The 20,491-nt window shown below is 40.2% G+C and overlaps 1 protein-coding gene across 1 annotated transcript; it reads right to left on the bottom strand.

Annotated features, from left to right (window-relative positions):
- Positions 1–405: 405 nt before the first annotated feature.
- LOC133125329 (sodium/potassium-transporting ATPase subunit beta-2-like) lies at positions 406–20,491 on the bottom strand. Its single transcript, XM_061237162.1, has 7 exons — positions 19,943–20,491; positions 8,285–8,413; positions 7,845–7,949; positions 7,419–7,624; positions 7,116–7,175; positions 5,883–5,978; positions 406–5,182 (listed from the first exon to the last, which is right to left on the bottom strand). The coding sequence occupies exons 1-7, from the start codon at positions 20,052–20,054 to the stop codon at positions 5,012–5,014; spliced, it is 879 nt and encodes a 292-aa protein (XP_061093146.1). The 5' UTR covers positions 20,055–20,491; the 3' UTR covers positions 406–5,011.

Below are 20,491 nucleotides of genomic sequence, written 5' to 3'. Positions count from 1 at the left end.
GCTGCTCCTAGCTTTTTCCCAGGTGCCTACTGATCACTGGTTGTCATTAATTCGATATGCTGCTCCTTGAATTGCTGGCAGATATCCTTTATACAATATTATTGTAGTGAGTTGTTGTGTTAAAAATAGATATTGGCATCCCTGGGGAGTGTACTGAGGGGGGGCCCATGCTGATCACAGCAGTTTCTTCATCAGTGTGGGTGGTGTGGATGTGAATAGATCTCAGCAGTAAGTAGTCAATTATTTGCATATAACACAGACCTAATGAATGTAATGCCGGCAACCTGGTCAGTTATTGAGTTTTATATGTGGGAAGTGTAATTCTTTCATTTTGAAAAAGGATTGATGTGGGTTTTTCGTGCACTGCTAAGTAATATACTGGAATTGGTTCACTAAATGGACACATTTTTTTCTTTAATTGTAATTTTATTGGTTTCTCTAATATCTTTACGATGAAAATGAACAAAAAGAAAATTACAGTGACTGCAAAAAAATAAAGAAAAACTGCCGTCAAAAATAATAAATAACAGCCAGCTATATAGGAAGAGATTAAGATTTTTTTCTCTAAGCACATTTCCCATAACCTTTAAAAAATAAAATCCTACCTTTAATTACTCTTCAGAGACATATGATGCGCAGTTTTCTTCCAATTTTAAACTTTCTACTAGATTGTAAAGGCTTTGTTGAACAATTTTACGTTTCTGTACGCTCAAAAACATTTTTATTTGAATTGTATGGATTGTTCTACACATTGTAAACATTCTTTTTCAGTAAACAATATACATAAATGCATAAGACATATTGAATATTGTAATGAGAAGCCATGTTTTATTACTTCAACAAACACTGCATAAATGTAACCTGGGAAATGCTGGGCACTCAACAGAATGGTGACAAAAAGTTACAAAAGCATTACAACACAACAAGCACAGCATGATTGTAAAATATTTAAAAAAATAAGAAAGGAAAAATGAGAAGAAAAACAAAAAGTCAAAACCAAAAACATCTGCATCATTCAAATGTACTTGATAGATGTTCACCCTTCAAGTGTTTAGATCATCAGTTAGACATAACTGGCTGACACATAGCTATCAGATCACCTATCTACAGTAACAACTACAATCCATAGCTATTGTATTATATTCTCTTAAAAATAAGAGTAAAAATGCTAAATCTCTTTGTCTGAAAAACTATTTAATCCAGTCATCCTTGTTTTTAATCTTTATACTGTGCGTTGGCAGAATTTATATATATATATTTTTACACATACCCATTCTTCTTTCTCTCACTCAGTAGGTCCTTTTACACCATCTTTGAAATAGCCAGCCCAAGGAGAAAATATATATGTACAGCCACGCAAGATATATAAATATTGCTTTAGAAGACATCTCCAGGTCAAAATGAAAATATAATTAAATGGACAACACAGAAATGACTCATATTCTTAGCAGAGTATGACAATATTAATTCTAAAGAAGGATATTTAAAGATTTCAGGTCATGAACGGCAAGTGACTTTTATATACTGGTTCATATCCTGTGCAACTGAAGGAGGGAAATAATCCTTTTTGTCATACTGTGGATTGGGTACAGCTAGCAAGATGGCAGCAATTCTTAAAGATAAAGGGATATTTCTTCAAACAGGACTGTTACATACTGCAACACCGATCAGTGCTATATAACAGGATGCTCCCGTAATGATAATGAAGATATGAAAGTCTCATTTCTTAGTGTGTGTGGGAAGGGGGCTGGGGGGGATGGGTGGGGGTTGGGATTAAATTTATCCACCAGCCAAAACTTGCACAGGCTTTCTATGTGTTTGTTACAATAAATTAGATACATACAGTAACTTCACAGATCCAATCTATTTATATGAAAATAAGACAATGCTCTTACTTTGTTGTGTCTCTACAGCTGCACACAGAAATGTTGGTAAAACTAAAATAATAATCAAACTGTTTGCCACTCTGTCAAGTCATCAAGTTTCCTTTTTACATTTTTCAAGGGCAACTGTTTGGTACTTGTTTAACTGTCTGTGAGTACCAAACTAAACAGAAACTACAAATGTCACTTTTAGAGAGATGACAAGCCTAATATAGCATAATAATGATAACGAATGCCAGGCAGAAAAAAGGTTCTGACACAGAATTGAATTTTAGACTTCAAAGAAGGATGGATTGATTGCAAAAAGCCAGTGAAATAAGCACAAAACAAGTCAAAACTAATACATTTATAAATTAATGAATAAATTAATAAACACAACCATTTCAATTGGCCTTCCATAGAACAAATAGAGGAGTTATGTAAAACAGCCATAAAAAAAGATCATCCAGTCAGTATAGTGTTCCTGGAGTGATCCATGGTCCCAGCTCAGAACAAACGGACAGATGGGTAAGTAAAGGTGATGTGGCATGCGAAGGGTCTTTGGTTGAGGGAAATGTTCAGTATACAGTTAAGTGTCACCCCAACATGCACACGAATCAACACTAATATACACTACAATCATAACTCACTAAAGTATACTGGCTATATCTGTGGTATGAAACTGACCCATACTCAATGGTGTATATACGACTAAGTCCTAAAGATCTTGCTTGTGTGGGACAGGAGCACAGCAAGCAAGGGCATGGCTGAGCAACTGAAGATTTAATAAGAAGCAGAAGGGAATAAAAGATGAAAGGAGAAGTACCGAAAGCGGAGGATAGTGCTGAAGTGCATATTTCTTATGGAGCCTGTCTGTATCAGCTGTATCAGAAAACTACATGAGTGGGAGAGATATAGAGAAATGCAAATAAGCCAAGAGAAATACCGTAAAAATAGGAATTAGATACAAAACACTTTTCATGGAGCAAAAGAGATTGCAAGAAGCCACCAGAAGAGTAGAATTTTCCCTGAATAGGAGACATTGTTAACAGAATAGAAATATGAAGGGGGACCCAGTCCCTGTTAGGAAGCCTTAGAGTTCATTGACCCGACCAAAACAGAGTGCCAGTGATCATACATTGTGTGATGTGCAGTGCACTGCTGTCAGATCAACATTACAATCGCATTACGATCAGGGGACATGGGGTGGGCGGCAGGGAATATGAGTAATAACTGTGTTTTAGTGCAACTCAAGAAGCTGTGACTCAGAGAACACTCCTTCATTTCACGGCAAAGATGAGAAAGTGGTATTGGTTGTTATCTTCCTTTCAACACATAACAAAGAGGGCATGGGAGACACAACACCTAGTTAGTTCAGCTCATTTGAGCCATGAATGTAGGGGTGGCTACAGGCGTTAGCTAGGCCTATGTCTCTCAGGCAGAGGAACAGCATGGTATAATTATGGCAATTCAGATAAACTAGGACACATTCTCAAAATAAATCTCCAAGGAGAAGCTTAATGTGAGAAATGAATATGGGAATATGACAGCTTTCTAGCAAAGGAATGTAGGGCATCGAATAAAAGAACAGACATATGAATTTAGTGAAGTACGTATTGATTGCATATAAAGCATAAAGTATTAAGTGCAAGTCCAGTGCAAATCAATACAAAACATCACAATGACATCTACTGGTACTACATACATGACACATGACAACCTGTTGCAGTGTACATACATATAAACAGACCTGTACCATGAGATCTTAGGACCTTCATATATGAATGAGTTGAAGTATGTGTGTGTTTGTTGCATCTGAGTGCATGTGCATGTGTGCATATGCTGTATTGTGCATATATGAATATGCACGCTCAGGACGTTTTGATTTATTTGAGCCAATTTAGGTGAATTTGCAAATGGGCTTCAGGGGATTAGAAGGGGCTAATTCCAGAGGAAACCTGTTGAAAGGCATTGAAGAACTGAAGGCCCAATACACAGAAAACCATCATTACTATCAGTATTATCAGACTTAAGCATAGAATAAAAACCTACTTAACTCAGCCTGTAAAATCCACTGTCCCTGTGACATACCCATGCCATCTTTTAGGTTAGATATGCATAAATTAGATTGCCAATTTATAATAATTAGTTTATAATTTAATGGTAGCCAGTAGCATGAAGCCATCCTAAAATGTCCTTCATAACTTCATGAATGGAGTGACAGAACAACTTGACCATTAGGGGAAAGCTGTTCAGTTTGAACAAAATACATACTTTGCAATTATCAGATTACCCATAAATGTAGTTTGTATCTGGAACAGTAAATATGGTGATTGAAGGGGTAGTAACAAAGAAGCAAAACCAACCGGTTTAACCACATCTTTGCCAATCAATCAATCAAAATGCTTTGTGCATATATAAATATAGTGATATACAGTATGCACACTGACACAGAGACACACACACACACATACCTGTACACACGCACACACACACGCATACACATATATACGTACATATATAATATATTCCCTAACCAGTCATGCATATAAATGGACTACATCAAACTGCTGTACAAGATTATATCTATGTCCCAAACATTACACACAGAAACACATGTCAGTATATACTCAGAACTGGCACCCTTTCTTTCTTCAGGAAAGTCAATGAATCACCGTTTGCATACTCATATTTGATTTATCAATAATATATACTTTAAAGGAATGGGTAATTGATACGGGGCTGGGCTGTTGCAAAGAGATTTATGGGGACTGAGGAAGGCCATAATTCCAGATGATTCCACTCTTGATGGGATCAGGGAGTTCTCACAGCCAAGTTACAGCAGTGACAACCAGCATAGTCTCTGACTATTAGCAACATGCGTGTGATGGAAGACGGAGGAGATGGTTTGCAGACAGGGGAGGGGGAGTGCTGTCGTGCTTCCTCTACTGCCCTGAATCGTCAGGACACTGGAAGCACAGACAATTCCACAACAAACGATGAACGTAAACTCAGTAAGTAGGGACGAAAACAAAAACTGTGCCAGCTTACCAGAGTAGGGTGCTAATGCTGGTACATGGTCATGGATTCATGTGCATTGGTGTGTGTATTTTCCTGTGAGCGAATGAGAAAGGGGAAGGGTGGAGCATTTAGACTTTCTGGTTGATCCTCAGCTTGAAGGAGACGCGTCCAGCAAACTTGTCTCTCTCACTTGTAGGGTTGGCAATGGCCTCGGAGTTGATCTTGCACTCAACACTGACGTCAGTATTGACGGAGATGTTCTGGAACTTTACTGCAACCAAGGGTTGGGAGTAGTTCACCTGGTAGAGAGGGGGGTGAGAAAAAGAGACAGAGAAAGTTGGAGAGTGTAAGAGAAAGAGAGAATAATAGAGAGGAAACAGTACAGCTGAGCATTCATGGGTAAAGACCAGCAACTGCTGTCAGCCCTGATCTACTGAAACCAATCGCATGTCGTTGTGAAGAACAATCTATTCAAACACTTTGATGGATTGCTGTAACAAATGCTTGATGCTTGCTCTCTGCGGCACTGTAAGAACAGAGAGCTGCTAGCACTGAATTACCTCTTTATTCTGAATACAACTAACATGCACGGCCTCAGTAAGTGAGAGAGTAGAGGTCTGGAGGAGGTTGTCTAATATTGTAAAGAGAATGGAGAGACATAAAGCTTGCTCATGTGCTCTGTGAATCTTAGTAGTGAATCTTTCTCTCCTTAAGAGTACAGCAGCTTCCCAACATTTTTAGCAAGTCTAGTACCCTAACAGCTACAGCACACTGCCAAAGACAGAAGACTGCATGTAGCATAGTGTCCACAGTCAAATATCACACTTCAAACATCACAAGTGCACATTTTTATACATGGAAATGCTTTCACTGTAAATACTGAACATTGACTTACTTGAATGACCTGAATGAGAGAAAACTGAATGTGTTTGACAACACAATGTGAGGATGCAGAAATATCTGCACATAGTAGGGAGGGCTCTTGATGCTGGGTCCTACCTGGGATTTTTTGCCATAGTATGGAAAGTACATGATGTTGAAGGCTGCATCTGGGGGGTAGAAACTGAGCTCACGAACTGCGTTTTCATTGTCTTTCTGTGGGAGAAGAAAGGATTTACCTTAGAACTACTCACTAGTGACCACATTCCCCCATCACTGACACACACAGCTTTCTCATAAGTGGTAGCACCAGTTATTCTAATGGCACGGACTACTGGGGCTATCATTTCTCTACGGTCTACAGCACTATGCTCCTTACCCATTCATCTTCGCCATCTTTGTAACTCTGAGAATGGAGAGAAGTGAATAATGAAAGGAAATGAGAGGTGCAAGATGGCAGATCACACAGAAGGTAGGAGGGAGGTAAAATAATAAAATGGACAAAGAAAGGGATGAATACCAGACTGTACATAATGCGCACAAAATGACACTAAAGGCTCAAACACATGGGGACTAGAGGGTAAAACAGTCACGATGTAGTCATCTCCATTTTACAGATTCCTCAAAATAGCATGTGGAACAAAAAGTAATGACAGTATGTACGTGATATAGTATTCTTTTTTCTTTTCTTTTTTTTACATTACCTGACCTAATTTAAACTAAAGTCCTAAGTAGATATCTGATATTTCCATGCCATTGTTGGGATTGATGGGGATTATATGACATCACAATGCATCAAAAATGCAGTTGGATGGTCTGGAACATAAGTGAAGTACACACTGCACAATTACATTGTGAAATGGCTGTTGATGATGACCCCTCTTTAAAAATACAAGTATTTTGCAAGGACTGTATGCCTATAAACATTCAAAAACACAGTTTATTGGAATGCAAAATACTGCACATGAAGCCAACTGAAAAAGAGTATACTGTGGGTAATGTAATAAAATATCCTGAATGGATTTTGAAATTGACACCATTGGCACTGATTGTGTGTTTGAACATCTCTCTACTGAAAATATGCTTCCAGTTAGCACTTTACTGTGCCTCAGAGCCACAACAGAAGTGGGTGATTATCTGAAACTACCACCTATATGATATGATATGATATGATATGATATGATATATAATATAATATAATATAATATAATATAATATAATATAATATAATATAATATAATTATTATTTGAGTCGGACCTCCATGGAAACAAGGTTCTGGTGCATGACAAATAGTCTCATTCATGGCCCCCAGTTCAGACCTTGGTGAAATTATCTTGCAGAAATGAGCTCACCTTGACTTTGCAGGTGACATTTGGAGACTGGTTATTCTTCCCTGGAAGCATTCCGATGACCTGCAGAGGGAGAGGGACAGGAACATAGTATCTACTGTGCCTGCCAGCTTCTGAAACCTGGCAGAGACCAAACCTGTGACATCTCTAAAGCCAAAAATAACTCATTTTTTGTCCAGTTTTAAATAATGCAATGTGTAAAACAGTGTGAATAGTGTTAAAATGTCAACAAAGCTTGAACTGTCTTTTTTGTGTTGGTTTATGATGTGATTTGTGTTACACTGCTCTGCTGGGTCTGGTCCTTACTCGGTTCAGTTTGACGAGGACACAGGGCTTGCCGACGTCGTAGCCATAGTAGGGGTCTGTCAGGCCCGAACATGCCTCCAGGATGGTGCGGTTGAATTGGCAGGAGCGCTTCGGGTTGTTCTTGATGTCTCCACTGTCCGCCTGTGTGAACAACTCATTCGGGGTGCACTCTTTGTTGCTCAAGGCCTGATGGGAATCATTGTAGGCTGTGGTGGGTTACAGAGTAGTAGTTATTATTAGTAGCCATTCATGCATGCTTTTATGATGCTTTGCTATTTGCTGTAGTCTATTCATACTGCATCTCTCTCTCTCTGTCTCTCTCACAAACACACACACACACACACACACACACACACACATATTTTCCTGCTGAAATTATACTGGCTTTACACATTGTTAGACACATCAACCAGTCCTGACACTCACTGGAAAGAAAGGTGTTCAGGGAGTGGACATACATGTCCCAGCTCTCAGTGTCCTCAATATTGTAAACAATCTCCAATGCTTTCCCCTTGGGTTGAATCATCATGCCTGGGGAGGGAGAGAGAAGTGGGAAAGTTGTAGGTGGGAACATAAAGATGGGTCCTAATATCAACCAATGGTGGTGACTAATTAAATATTCCAGCTATGTAGCATCCATGTGTATTCACATTATTTGGTTCACCCAGGGACCCATTATGCAGGTAACCCACAATACTGTCATATTATATGACCTGGATATTTCTCGTGGACATGGTGCATCAAGATTAAAACATTACTTTAATATATAATAAATACTTCACATTTGAGTATTTAAGATAGGGGTGCTTATGAGTGTTTGCATGCGTGTGTATTTTGTCTGTCTGTTTGTGCATGTGTGTATGTACCTGGAGTCGCCAGCCTGTCCCGGTAGGTTGGGTTGTAATCATCCAGGGTCAGCAGCATCACATACATGGTGAGGGCGAACATGCCAGCCAGGCAGATGTAGAAGATCAGGTAGAACAGCAGAATCAAACCTGGAGAGATTCAGGTGCACCCAGTTACATGCAGAATTCCGCATGTAATTACGCATGCTCTTACACGAGCAAAACACAGACAACATGATGACCAACAACGCCCTTTTTGTATTGTCATAACTTTTCACTTCTGTGAATAACAGAAAGTCTTGTGCATTACATTAACCATTTCATGAATGGATTCATTCTCACATGGATTTCACTTCTTGTATGTTCAATATCAACCACCAAAATGATTACGATTTAGAACAATAACAACTGATTAAATGCTGACATTGGATGCAGCTTTTCCAGTTACACTGCTTATAATTTTCCCTGGATTCTCATGAACTATGACTTATGTTAAAACCAAATTAATATATTATTGGCTCCTATATGTATAAATCAACCTCTCACATAATTATATTGAGACTTGATATTGCGATCTTGTTAAACCATTTATACTGAGCTCTTTCCATTAACTAATTGTGCACATTAAAATGTATTTGCATAGCAGATGTCTTTCCGGGGCAATCTAAGTAGCTTAAATTTGACATATTATCCGTCCATTAATGCACATACAGTACAGTAGATATTTCACACCTGCCCCATGGGTGCCTCCCCACTGGTACAAGCCTATAATTCTGTGGCCAGAGAACGACTTCCTTGACTGCCATTCCATATCACTGCCTTGAGGCTGTCACTTATACCTGACTTAGGACCACCAGCTAGTCTCCCCTCATTTTCTTGCACGGTACTCAGTCCTCCGGCAGCTAGAGGTCATGATAGCCTCTTTGTCAAGCCACTTAATAATTATCCCATTTGCACCACCTCAGTAATCTAAGTTGATAAAGTAATTGCCACTAGTGAAACACAGACAATGATTGACAGCGATGTTTAGAAGGGACGCTCACATGATGAATTCAGTTTGATTACTGTTTGAAGTTTGAAGACTGGTGTTTATATATATTCACAATTATTCTCTATTTGTTCTGAGAAAAAAGTATTTGTTGGTATGGCAGCACACGAGATAAAAAAATCTGCATTATTTGCTACATCCAAAGCATCCCAAGGCACAGCTCAGTGTTCACAACGGGCATGAATCCTCGGCCATTAGACCATCAGTGGGAAATGTATCCTCATGGGAACGTTTTCCATCCACTTTAGCGCTTAATGGTGTAATTAAAGTCATAATACAGACTGGAATTTCGTCCACCCAGCACTCCTCAGCAGCTGACAGAAAATAGTTAATCTGCAGGGACCCTGGCTCTGAGGAGCCACACTCCGGTCTGGGATATGATGCGGTTTGAACTGCTCGCTCATGCGTGTCATTAGTACATGCACACCATAAAACAAAAAGTCAATTTATATTCTCAGCAGAGTTACTCTTTGTGTACAACTGTCATTTGTTTGAAGAATCACATTCACTGGCTCTTTCTTTCTCTGCCTTTCCACTCCTCCTGCCCTGTTTTCCCCTCACCATCTGATGGCCATATGTTCACTGCCATATGCCACGTCCTTCATTTTGTGATCGGTGGGAGACACATTTCCTAATTTGTGAACAATAGCTATTTTCATTTTCTCCACTAGTGCTGAACTGAACCCCAACAAGGGAATAGGGACTATAATAACTTTTTTAGGAGTGGCGGGCAGGAACCTCCATTCACACTCATGTACATGTCCATAATTGGATTGCTAGGCTTCATTGTCTATGTGCTCTAGGTAGGTCACTGATGATTATGAAAGACCTGTGCTGCATGATGGTTGTCTAGGAACAGGTCAGTCTGGTGGTCAGTGCCATCAGTCTATCAAATTGATAACAAAATACCAAAATGCATCAAAGTACCTCAGCTGTATAGACAGGGTAGAGAGCAATGTAGATTTTCATTTGTAAAAACTAGATTGCAATGTATCAGGTGCTCCTCAAATGAACAAACAATACATTTATTTGGGGTTAGAAAAACCGGTGGGTTTAAATAAAATGGTCCAAGAGGACAAGCCTTGTAAATACTGTGATGGCGGTCACTGTTTTTATATGTTACTCATTCATCCCTCCCCTTTCTCACTCAAACCATCACACCACTGACCAAATGTCAGTCAGGAGAGACATAATCCTCTTTACCTCTAAACCCAGGCAGCCTCCATCTCTCATTGCCCCCCTATCTTTTTTTGCCGTTTCGTCATCTCTGTCAATCTGTCATCTTTTTAACCTAAATATCAGGATTCACTGGGAAGGGGTGTGTGTCTGTGTATGGGGGGGGGGGGGGGGGGGGGTGCACTTGAATGAAGGGGGGAGGTTGAATGAAGGAGATTGAGGGGAGGGGGCAGTTCTACTGGGATTATCCCCTCCCCCATCTCGCTCTACATTTCCTCATTTTCCCTCTCTCTTCTCTCTCATTGCCAGTGGCAAACGTTGCCTTTCTGGGCTCCAACCGGCAGCTCATCCTGCCCCCCCTCCCCTCCCGTGCCCTCTCATTCCCCCTCCCCCTGCTACATTGCCCTAGCGACAGGGTAGAAAACAGCAGTGGGCATATAATAATAATAATAATAATAATAATAATTATTATTATTATTATTATTATTATTATTATTTGTTATTAAGATGGTGCAGTGGTTAGCACTGCCGCCTCACAGCAAGGAGGTCCTGGGTTTGATTCCCGTCGGCCGGGGCCTCTCTGTGCAGAGTTTGCATGTTCTCCCCGTGTTTGCGTGGGTTTCCTCCGGGTACTCCGGTTTCCTCCCACAGTCCAAAGGCATGCAGGTTAGGCTGATTGGAGAGTCTAAATTGCCCGTAGGTATGAGTGTGTGAGTGAATGGTGTGTGTGCCCTGCGATGTACTGGCGACCTGTCCAGGGTGTATTCCTGCCTTTCGCCCAATGTATGCTGGGATAGGCTCCAGCCCCCCTGTGACCCTGTTCAGGATAAGCGGGTTAGGATAATGAATGAATAAATGAATGAATGTTATTAAGATGACGCTTTAATCCAAAGCAACTCACAGTTGATTAGACAAAGCAGGGGACAATCCCCCCTGGAGCAATGTGGGGTTAAGGGCCTTGCTCAAAGGCTGTGTGGATCTTATCGTGGCTACACTGGGACTTGAACCATCAACCTTAAGGTCATGTACCTTAGCCACTAGGCTACAGGCTGCTCCCATACTCATATTCACTTCTAAGGGATAGTCAGGACACGGTCATCGGGGTCTGTGTTCGCATACAGATGGATTCACAAGCTGTACATGTTTTGTGTCTCTCCAGCCCGTTTGGAATGCTGACATTTCACATATTACACAATAGGAGTACCCAATGCACTTGAATATTTGAACATATGCAGGCAGAAGCACATAAGTGTGCTCAGACACGGTGTCAGAAAGATAAACCTATGAAGAAAAAAACATGCATACACACACACATGTATGCACACACATAAATGTGTTATGTCGACCTCAGACCTCCTTGTCCAAGCAATGGTCCTGTCCCACCTGGACTATTGCAATTCTCTGCTGGCTGGCCTTCCAGCATCTGCCATCAGACCCCTACAACTGATCCAGAATGCTGCTGCCCGTCTGGTATTCAATGTTCCCAGACATTCACATGTCACCCCCCTGTTCAGCAACCTCCACTGGCTGCCTGTTATGGCTTGCATCAAATTTAAAACTTTGGTGCTCGCATACCAGGCAGTTAAGGGATCAGCTCCTGTATATATTCAATCACTTATCAAGACCTACACAGCAACAAGACCCCTCCGTTCTGCCACTTTGTGCCATCTGGCACCTCCTCCTCGCCACACCTGCACTTATTGCTCACGACTGCTGTCTTGGCCCCATGGTGATGGAATGACCTCCCTGTGGATATCAGAACGGCAGAGTCTCTGACCTCTTTTAAGCGCAGACTGAAGACTCATCTCTTCAGGCTACACCTTTCCCTCCCTACTCCCTGCCTCCTACTCACCACCATGATTAGCCTTATATATGCCATAGACTATAATGGCACTTATATAGTTATATAGATATTGTGGGGTTTTGTATTAGCTATTGTATTGTTGTACTCGGGGTATTCTAGCCCCCAACTGGTATGCTACTTTGGAAGTATTGATGTATTCTTCAAGGGTTCCGATTGTATCTGTATGGTCACACTAGGACTCGGAACCGTACTGGCCTCTCAGGTCCTCTTCACACTTGTACTTGTGTTTGATGTGCACTTCGTTGTACGTCGTTCCGGATAAGAGTGCCTGCTAAATGCCTTGTAATGTAGTTACAGTATGTAGTTATGTTATGAGGTCTCTTTTTATTGACAGCAGGGCAGTCTGTGGGATGTGGCCAGCCACACTCAGGAATGGCTGGCCACATCCCACACAATACTCTCTCTCTCTCTCTCTCTCTCTCTCTCTCTCACTTTCTAGCCAATTACATGCATGTGCATAAAAGCTCGTTAAAAAGAGCAGCTTTTGTGCTCTAACAAAAAACTGATGTATTTTTGGATATCCAGTAATGGAAAGTAGACTTCATGGGTCACTGTATAATGTTGACCGTGGAACAACACCATTCTAAACAACGTTAATGGATTGGAAACCACTACTGAGAGAGAAGAGTAACACTTAAATCCGAATAACAGACTCGAGGGACAGACAGTTCCTGTCTAAATCTGAATGCAGTAGCTCTAAGTATTGACATTTTTATGAATGGTTACTTATGAAGATTACATGAATCATATACTAACCCATGATGCCTGAATAGTTTGTGAAGCCACTATTCCACACACCACTACCCCACTATTCCACACTACACTACCCCACTATTCCACACTACACTACCCCACTATTCCACACTACACTACCTCAATATTCCACACTGCACTACCCCACTATTCCACACTACACTATTCCACACTACACTACCCCACTATTCCACACTACACTACTCCACTATTCTCTCCCATTCCCCCTGCCATGCCTACCTGTCACTCACTCAGCACTTTAGCATTCCCATTGGCCACACTGTTCCTCCCTTGACTTCCTCCCTACAGCTTGACTTGCTCCCACACGATGAACATATTTCCTTACAGGACACTACCCATTTGAGCACGATATCTATATTAAACCATGCTAACCAGCCTCAGAGTCTTCCCTGACCTGACAGTGACTATAAAATTAATTATTTTATTATTATTATTGGAGAGCACTTCAATGTACGTACAATCAGTGATCACTTTATTGTTGTTTATTCAAATATTTAATTAGCCAATCGTGTGGCAGCCACTAAGTGCATAAAAGCAAGCAGATGGGGTCAAGAGATTCAGACTGAATGTCAGAATTAGGAAGAAATGTGATCTAAGTGACTTTGACCGCGGAATGATTGTTGTTGGCAGACAGGGTAGATTGAGTATCTCAAAAACTGCTGATCTCCTGTGATTTTCACGCGCAACAGTCTCTAGAGTTTGCAGAGAATGATGCAAAAAAAATAAAAAATCCAATGAGCAGCAGTTCTGCGAGCAGAAATCCTTTATTACTGAGAAGGGCCAGATTGGCCGAAGCTGACAGGAAGGTGACAGTAATGCAAATAACCACATGTTACAACAGTGGTATGCAGAAGGGCGTCTCTGAACACACAATGCATCAAACCTCTAAGTGGATAGGCTAAGGCAGCAGAAGTAAAAAGTCTAATAAATACCTAATAAAGTGTTTAATGAGTGTATATGTACATAGTATAATAATTAATATAATGTTAACTTTCTTTGCAGCTTCTTGTACCTTACAAATTCTGCTGTACCTTCTACAACTTCTCTAATAAATGAATTACATACTACATACAGTTGTATTCAAATAAATAGCAGTGCATTAAAAAAAGTGAATAAAGTGCAAATATTTTTTAATAGCTTTTAGTTTATATTTCAAATGTAGTGGAAACATTACACATTCAATTCCAAATCAAAGCATTAGCAAATTTTATAAAGTCTGTGTTATTCTTTTACAGGAGGCAAAGAAAAGTAATATTAATCTGTTATTTTTCAAGATTTAACTTCACTTTAAATTACTGAAATAATATTTAGTTGCATAACCTTTGTTTTTGATGCTACGCATCTGCGTTGCATCAAGTCAACCAACTTCTGACACCAAGAAACAGTTATTTCAGCCCAGTATGAATTAACTACATTCCACAGTTCCTGAGAATTTTTAGGTTTTGCTTCAGAAACTGCATTTTTTATGTCACCCCACAAGTTTCAATGGGGTTGAGGTCGGGGGATTGAGCTGGCCACTCCATTACCTCAATCCTTTTTGTCTGGAACCAAGATGTTGTCGCTCGTGTGTTTGCAGTCGTTGTCTTGTTGAAACACCCATTTCAGGGGCATTTCCTCTTTGGCAAATGGCAACATATTCTCTTCAAGTATTTAGATGTATTCAAACTGATCCATGATCCCTGGTATACAAACCCAACACCGTAGAATGAAAAACATCCCCATATCATTACTTTTGCACCACCATGCTTCACTGTCTTCACAGTGTACTGTGGCTTGAATTCAGTACCCAGGGATCGTCTGACGTACTGTCGACGACCACTAGACCCAAAAAAAACCATTTTACTCTCATCAGTCCACAGAATGTTACACCATTTCTCTTTGGGCCAATCGATGTGTTCCTTGGCAAATTTTAACCGATTCGGCACATGCCCCTTTTTTCAACAATGGTACTTTACAGGGGCTTCTTGCTGATGGCTTAGCTTCGATCAAACGTCTTCTGACTGTAACAGCATTTACAGGTAATTGTAGATCATCTTTGGTCTTTCTGCTGATGAATGGCTGAATCTTTGCCATTCTGACTATTCTTTGATCCATTTTAACAGTAGTTGCTCGTTTCCTTCTGCTTGTTTTGGGTTTTTGTTGCCATTTTAAAGCATATGAGATCATTTTAGCTGAGCATCCTATAATTTGCTGCACTTTTTACACGTTTACACGTTTACACGTTTTCCCCTCCAATCAACTTTTTAATCAAATGACGTTGTTCCTCCAAACGATTTTTGGCATCGCCCATTTTACTTAGCAATTCAGAGGGAAATATATTTTATAACAATGTGTGAAACATTTGAGTCCCTTCTTCCTTAATAAAGGACAATGAATGACACCTGTTTTTTCACAGAATGAATGAATTCTCTAATTAAACTCACATTGCTATTATTTTGAACATACCCCTTTCAATGAATGAGTCAGTTACTCAGAACAAGCAGTGTGCATGTCATGACAGTTGAGCTGTTGTTTTTCTACTACACTACTACATCTACAAGTAAAGTATTTTCCATGCAGAAATATCACTACTACTAATAACAGTGGTTCATCAGGTAACTGATGTTGTACTGCTATTTTCTTGAACACAACTGCACATGTATCAAGTAGGAAACTGATACATGTCTAAGCATGTTTAGTCTTCTTATTCTTCAGACCCTGTACAAGAAGACTAAAGATTTTTAATACTGGGAACAAACGTGCTTATTTTTTAAAATTCTTTGCTTTCCAATCATGTAGGACATGTGCTGGTGCATGTCAGAGCTGTTATGAATCAAGAGAGCGCTCATCTCTGCTTTTTAAATAGGTTCCCCTTGATTCTGTAAATATTTCTGTCCCTTGCACAGCAATACAGACGCAAGACTGAATGCAATTATCCATGATGCAGCATGAACATCAATACATAAACGCTCCGCATGGATTGCTGTCTCCGGTTCATTTTACATTGTGGGAGATTTCCTTTGAAGTGAGAAACAATCAATATAAGATTCCCTTGCCCATATAGAATGACAAACCAATGGAATGGGAGGTAATCGGAGAGCATGGGAGTTCATGTGTGCATATGTGTGTTCTTCTACAACCACATAAGGCCTGTAGACCCAGTCAGGCACATATGAACCAGTATGACCTTACAACATAGAGAAGAGATAGGGGAGTTTGACAGCAAAGAGCCCAGATCTCCTGTGTGAGTGTGTGGATGTGTGTATGTGACTTGCTCGATAAAAATCAGTCGTATTGACCCCAAAACGCATTTTGAGTTTTAGAAACTAAGCAAAAGTGGACAATGTAAGCTTTCTCACGATAGCAAAGATCGTTATCTTTGCTATCGATAGTTATCCCTCTACTCCAGATATCAAGGGAGTTCCCATTTCATTTTGAGTGCCACCAAACCAGTTTTGAACATTTTATATAAACATTGATTTACGTGAAATTGGCCGTCGCCACTTACTACTGATTAAGATAGAGCGGGTCACATATGTGTATGTGTGTGCACCTGTGTGTGCGGCTCTGTGCAGGTATGCATCATTGTTGCTTACCACCACATGCATCCTTTTACATTCCGTACTCCACACACTCAAAAGCAACAAAGCAGCTCCCACTTCCGCTGTGGTCGTAAAGACATCCCATCTTCATCCCACCATGCCCTACTCCCTCTGCCCCTCATCCCACTCTCAAATCCAGAGAAGCTTTATTGGAACCAGTCCACACAGCAAAGATCAAAGCCATCTAATCGATAATACAGGGGTATCCAGTCATATCTGAAAAGGGCCAAAACTGGTGTAGGTTTTTTGTTTTAGCCCAGCACTAAGACAGCTGATTTAATTATCAGTGTCTGAAATCCCAAGGTGCTTCTCTGCATGCAACATAGCTGACTGGCCCAGTCAGTCCATTTCATTCCTCACCCACCTTGATTCCTCAGGTCATCTCATTTTCCTTCTAAGTTGACATCGCAGTTTCAAATAAAGTCAAAAAAAGTCATCGCGAGGCAGGTATGGATGCAGATGAGCCTTCCTGTTCATTTCCACTGGTTCCCCACTGCGTACAGTGCCCTAAACTTTGTTCAGATGAAAGTGTAAAGGTCAGATGACACAGTGTTCTTAATCCCCACAGTGTTGGAGGCCTTGTCCCAGGGAGGGCAACCTGTTCTCGGTCCATTCCAGTTCGTACAGAGGGCTCTGGGGTGGTCCCAGGACAAGGACAAGGCCAAGGGTATGTAAAGGCCTTGAGCAGTAGCATCTTTGTCATTGTAAAAGTGTGTTAATGAATCTCCCTGCTACAGAAATAACCTCATCCCTCATTAACAAGCTTTAAGACAGCCTGCCAGTCCTCAGAACAGGGGTCAAAATGAATCGGACAGGAAAAAGCAAACTCATTATGTCTAGATCTCAATCTGTCACACAAAAACTTGAGAAATCATATGATGGGTACAACATGGTCATTTCCAATAATACGAAGCTGTTTCATAATACATTTTGATTTCAGTCCAGCATACTAGTGTTGTGTTTACTTTCAGTTGCTCATACTAATACTGTACACGTCTGCTCTATTGCAGAGCAGAACGAAAAAAGAACGAAAAAATGATTTATATGATAATATGTTGCCATATATGTAGGGGACCTGGTCTCTCCAGGAAATGTATGTATATCTTCCATATTGGCATTGTATGAAGTGATTTTATTATTAGTACAGGTGTACTAGAATTGCATCATTGAATTTAAAAAGTACTGCAATCAAACAATAACCAAACACTGGAAATAATGAAGTAACATTGATATGCCCAGTTTTTCTATAATGTGCCATGTTTTGGACACACAAATGAAATAAGAAGTGGCTTATATCCTTATTGGACATACAGGCGAGCAGACACATAGACACATACACTGCCCTGCATCTGCTTTTCACCATTCTCTATATTCCTCATCCAAATCCTTCCCTTCTCTACTCATCTAAATCCTCTCTTTCCCTCTCTCCATATTGGTGTCAATCCCAGATTAATAAATTCATGTTATTTTTCGTAATGTGATTTGGCTCTCTTCTTTTCTTTCGCTCTCCTTTTCTCAATGCATGTGTACAGTAATATTTACATATCATATCAAAGCTTAGGTCCCACGATTCTCTGGAATCTTGACAATTGTATATATATATATATATATATATATATATATATATATATATATAGAGAGAGAGCGAGAGAGAGAGAGTACTAGTTACTCTTAATGAAAGTCCAGGTGGGAAATGCCTGCAGGTCATGTACTTATAAAATATGCTCCCTATAATACATTTAACAGGCCAGTTAATATTATCAACCTATTGTAAAACAGCATTACAGAATTATATGCATGTTATGCCGTATGAAAGAGACGGGTACAAAAACTGAAATTGTAATGGATGGGATTACTGCAATGCAGGGAATTACAGTAAGTAAGCAACCCAATAATTATTCTACACAATCTATCTCTCTATGCACACATGTACACAGCATAAACATAAAAGGCGTTATATGCTACCATGTCACTATATCATATATCACCTATCCTCCTGAATTTTGGTCCAATTATCGGAATCCTGCACCACATTAACTGTATCGACTAATAAGTGGTAATTGTAATGTTTTCCTGGTTATAGTGGCTGTCTGCTCATGAAACAATTCTATGGAAATGTTTTTGAAAGAGGGAGTACTTGCCTCTAGGTGTGTGTGTGTGTGTGTGTGTGTGTGTGTGTGTGTGTGTCTGCAAGCGTGTGTGAGTCATGACAAGTTCATGACAGGAATATATCAAACCGGCACTTAACTTTCATTAAGTCTCTCTCTCTCTCTCTCTCTCTCTCTCTCTCTCTCTCTCTCTCTCTTTCTCTCTTTCTCTCTCCAGATCATCCATTCTGGTTTGGTTAAAAGCAAATAGCTACCTTTCAAAGCAAAATCTGTCAATAGGGTAAAAAAGGGTTTAACCAAAGATGGAGAATAGGGGAGATGCAAAGGGTCTCGGTGCACAATTGTATTTAGGACAAATAAAATAAAACGATTAGATATCACAATTTAATTTTATCTTAAATTATATTCTGAGTGGAAATAGCACGGGCTGCGGTTTATGAGAGAGAGAGAGAGAGAGAGAGAGAGAGAGAGACAGAGAGACAGAGAGAGAGCGATGGGGGGGGGGGGGCATATGATACAGTAATCCGCATTAAATTTTAAGAGGCCTGCGTGAAACACAGCCCGCCTTAGATAAACCTTTATTGTTATGAACTACAATTCCTTCATTAATATGCCCCCCTCCAAAGACAAGTAAAACAAAACACGTCCAGACGCATTGCGCTGGCGGTTCATTGAAATTAATTAATCGAATTATAACCACCGACAAGGCTATACTGTAGGCATATTTCATATTCACATATGCCGCATTGCAAATTCTGTTTCAGCGCTGTGCTGCAGAGACCTACATGTACCAGTGTAGCACTGCCCATGCATAACCACTGCATCATATTAATTACACCGCTTTTATATTCACCTGAAATGGAAAATGCACGCAACTCGAAAATAGGTCGGAAACAGTGTTGGAAATAACATTTAATTGCAAGACAAAACTGAATTAATCTAAAATTGAAATACAAGACATGACAATAAATATGGTTTCGTTGTATTTGTTTGGAATGAAGTGCTGGTTTATGGCACAGTACCCTACCTGTATATGAATGCTGCAGTGAGGAGGACACAGAGAGAACTTTGCAAGATTAGGAATGAGGGGCAATCGGGGAAACGGGTGACAACTGCGGTTCGACTCACCCCAGCTGCTGGCTGTCCTGCCCAGGAACTCGTGGGTGCGCGGGTTCCAAAAGAATTCCTTCCATTCGTCCATGACCTGGCCGCAAGTCTTCTTTTCACTGTCCTTTGCCATTTTCGACTGACGTTTCGCCTCTGTCACGCACGATTTCGCAATTTGATTAGCCTATCCCTTATTAACTATGTATGTTTTTGCCCTAGGATGAAGTGTAAAATGCCAACATATAAGGCAAATTGTCACAAATCTAAAGACAAAAGTTAAAGCTGTGGTTTAAATGACCAAAGTGGTTCTCAAGCACATACGTGTGTATTCCGATATCTGCTGTCAAAAGGCTTTGTCTTTGTCTTCAAATAAATATGAATGTGACGGAATGTACTGCTGTGTCTGCTATCTTATGATATAAAAACTAAAAAAAAAAAGAATGAGCTAGTGAGACTGCCTGCGTTACCTACCAGATGGATCTCCCTCCCCCCAAACTAACCTGACTGCCGCAGAATGCGGGAGAGATATGCAGAAATATAGTGATACTGCGGTAAAACACTCTCTGGCTT

Source organism: Conger conger, chromosome 3 (assembly GCF_963514075.1).
Source record: "Conger conger chromosome 3, fConCon1.1, whole genome shotgun sequence".
In the NCBI taxonomy this organism is placed as follows: Eukaryota; Metazoa; Chordata; class Actinopteri; order Anguilliformes; family Congridae; genus Conger; species Conger conger.
The sequence above is the reverse complement of the archived record's forward strand: the minus strand, read 5'-3'. Positions and strand labels throughout refer to the sequence as shown.

Bases quoted from the DNA above. Each gene is read 5' to 3' on its own strand.
- LOC133125329 (XM_061237162.1), bottom strand. From the start codon at position 20,054: ATGGCAAAGGACAGTGAAAAGAAGACTTGCGGCCAGGTCATGGACGAA. The intron at 7,625-7,844 runs GTGAGTGTCAGG...AACCCACCACAG, and splicing joins CCTGAACACCTTTCTTTCCA to CCTACAATGATTCCCATCAG. The intron at 7,176-7,418 runs GTAAGGACCAGA...CTCCCTCTGCAG, and splicing joins TCCTCGTCAAACTGAACCGA to GTCATCGGAATGCTTCCAGG.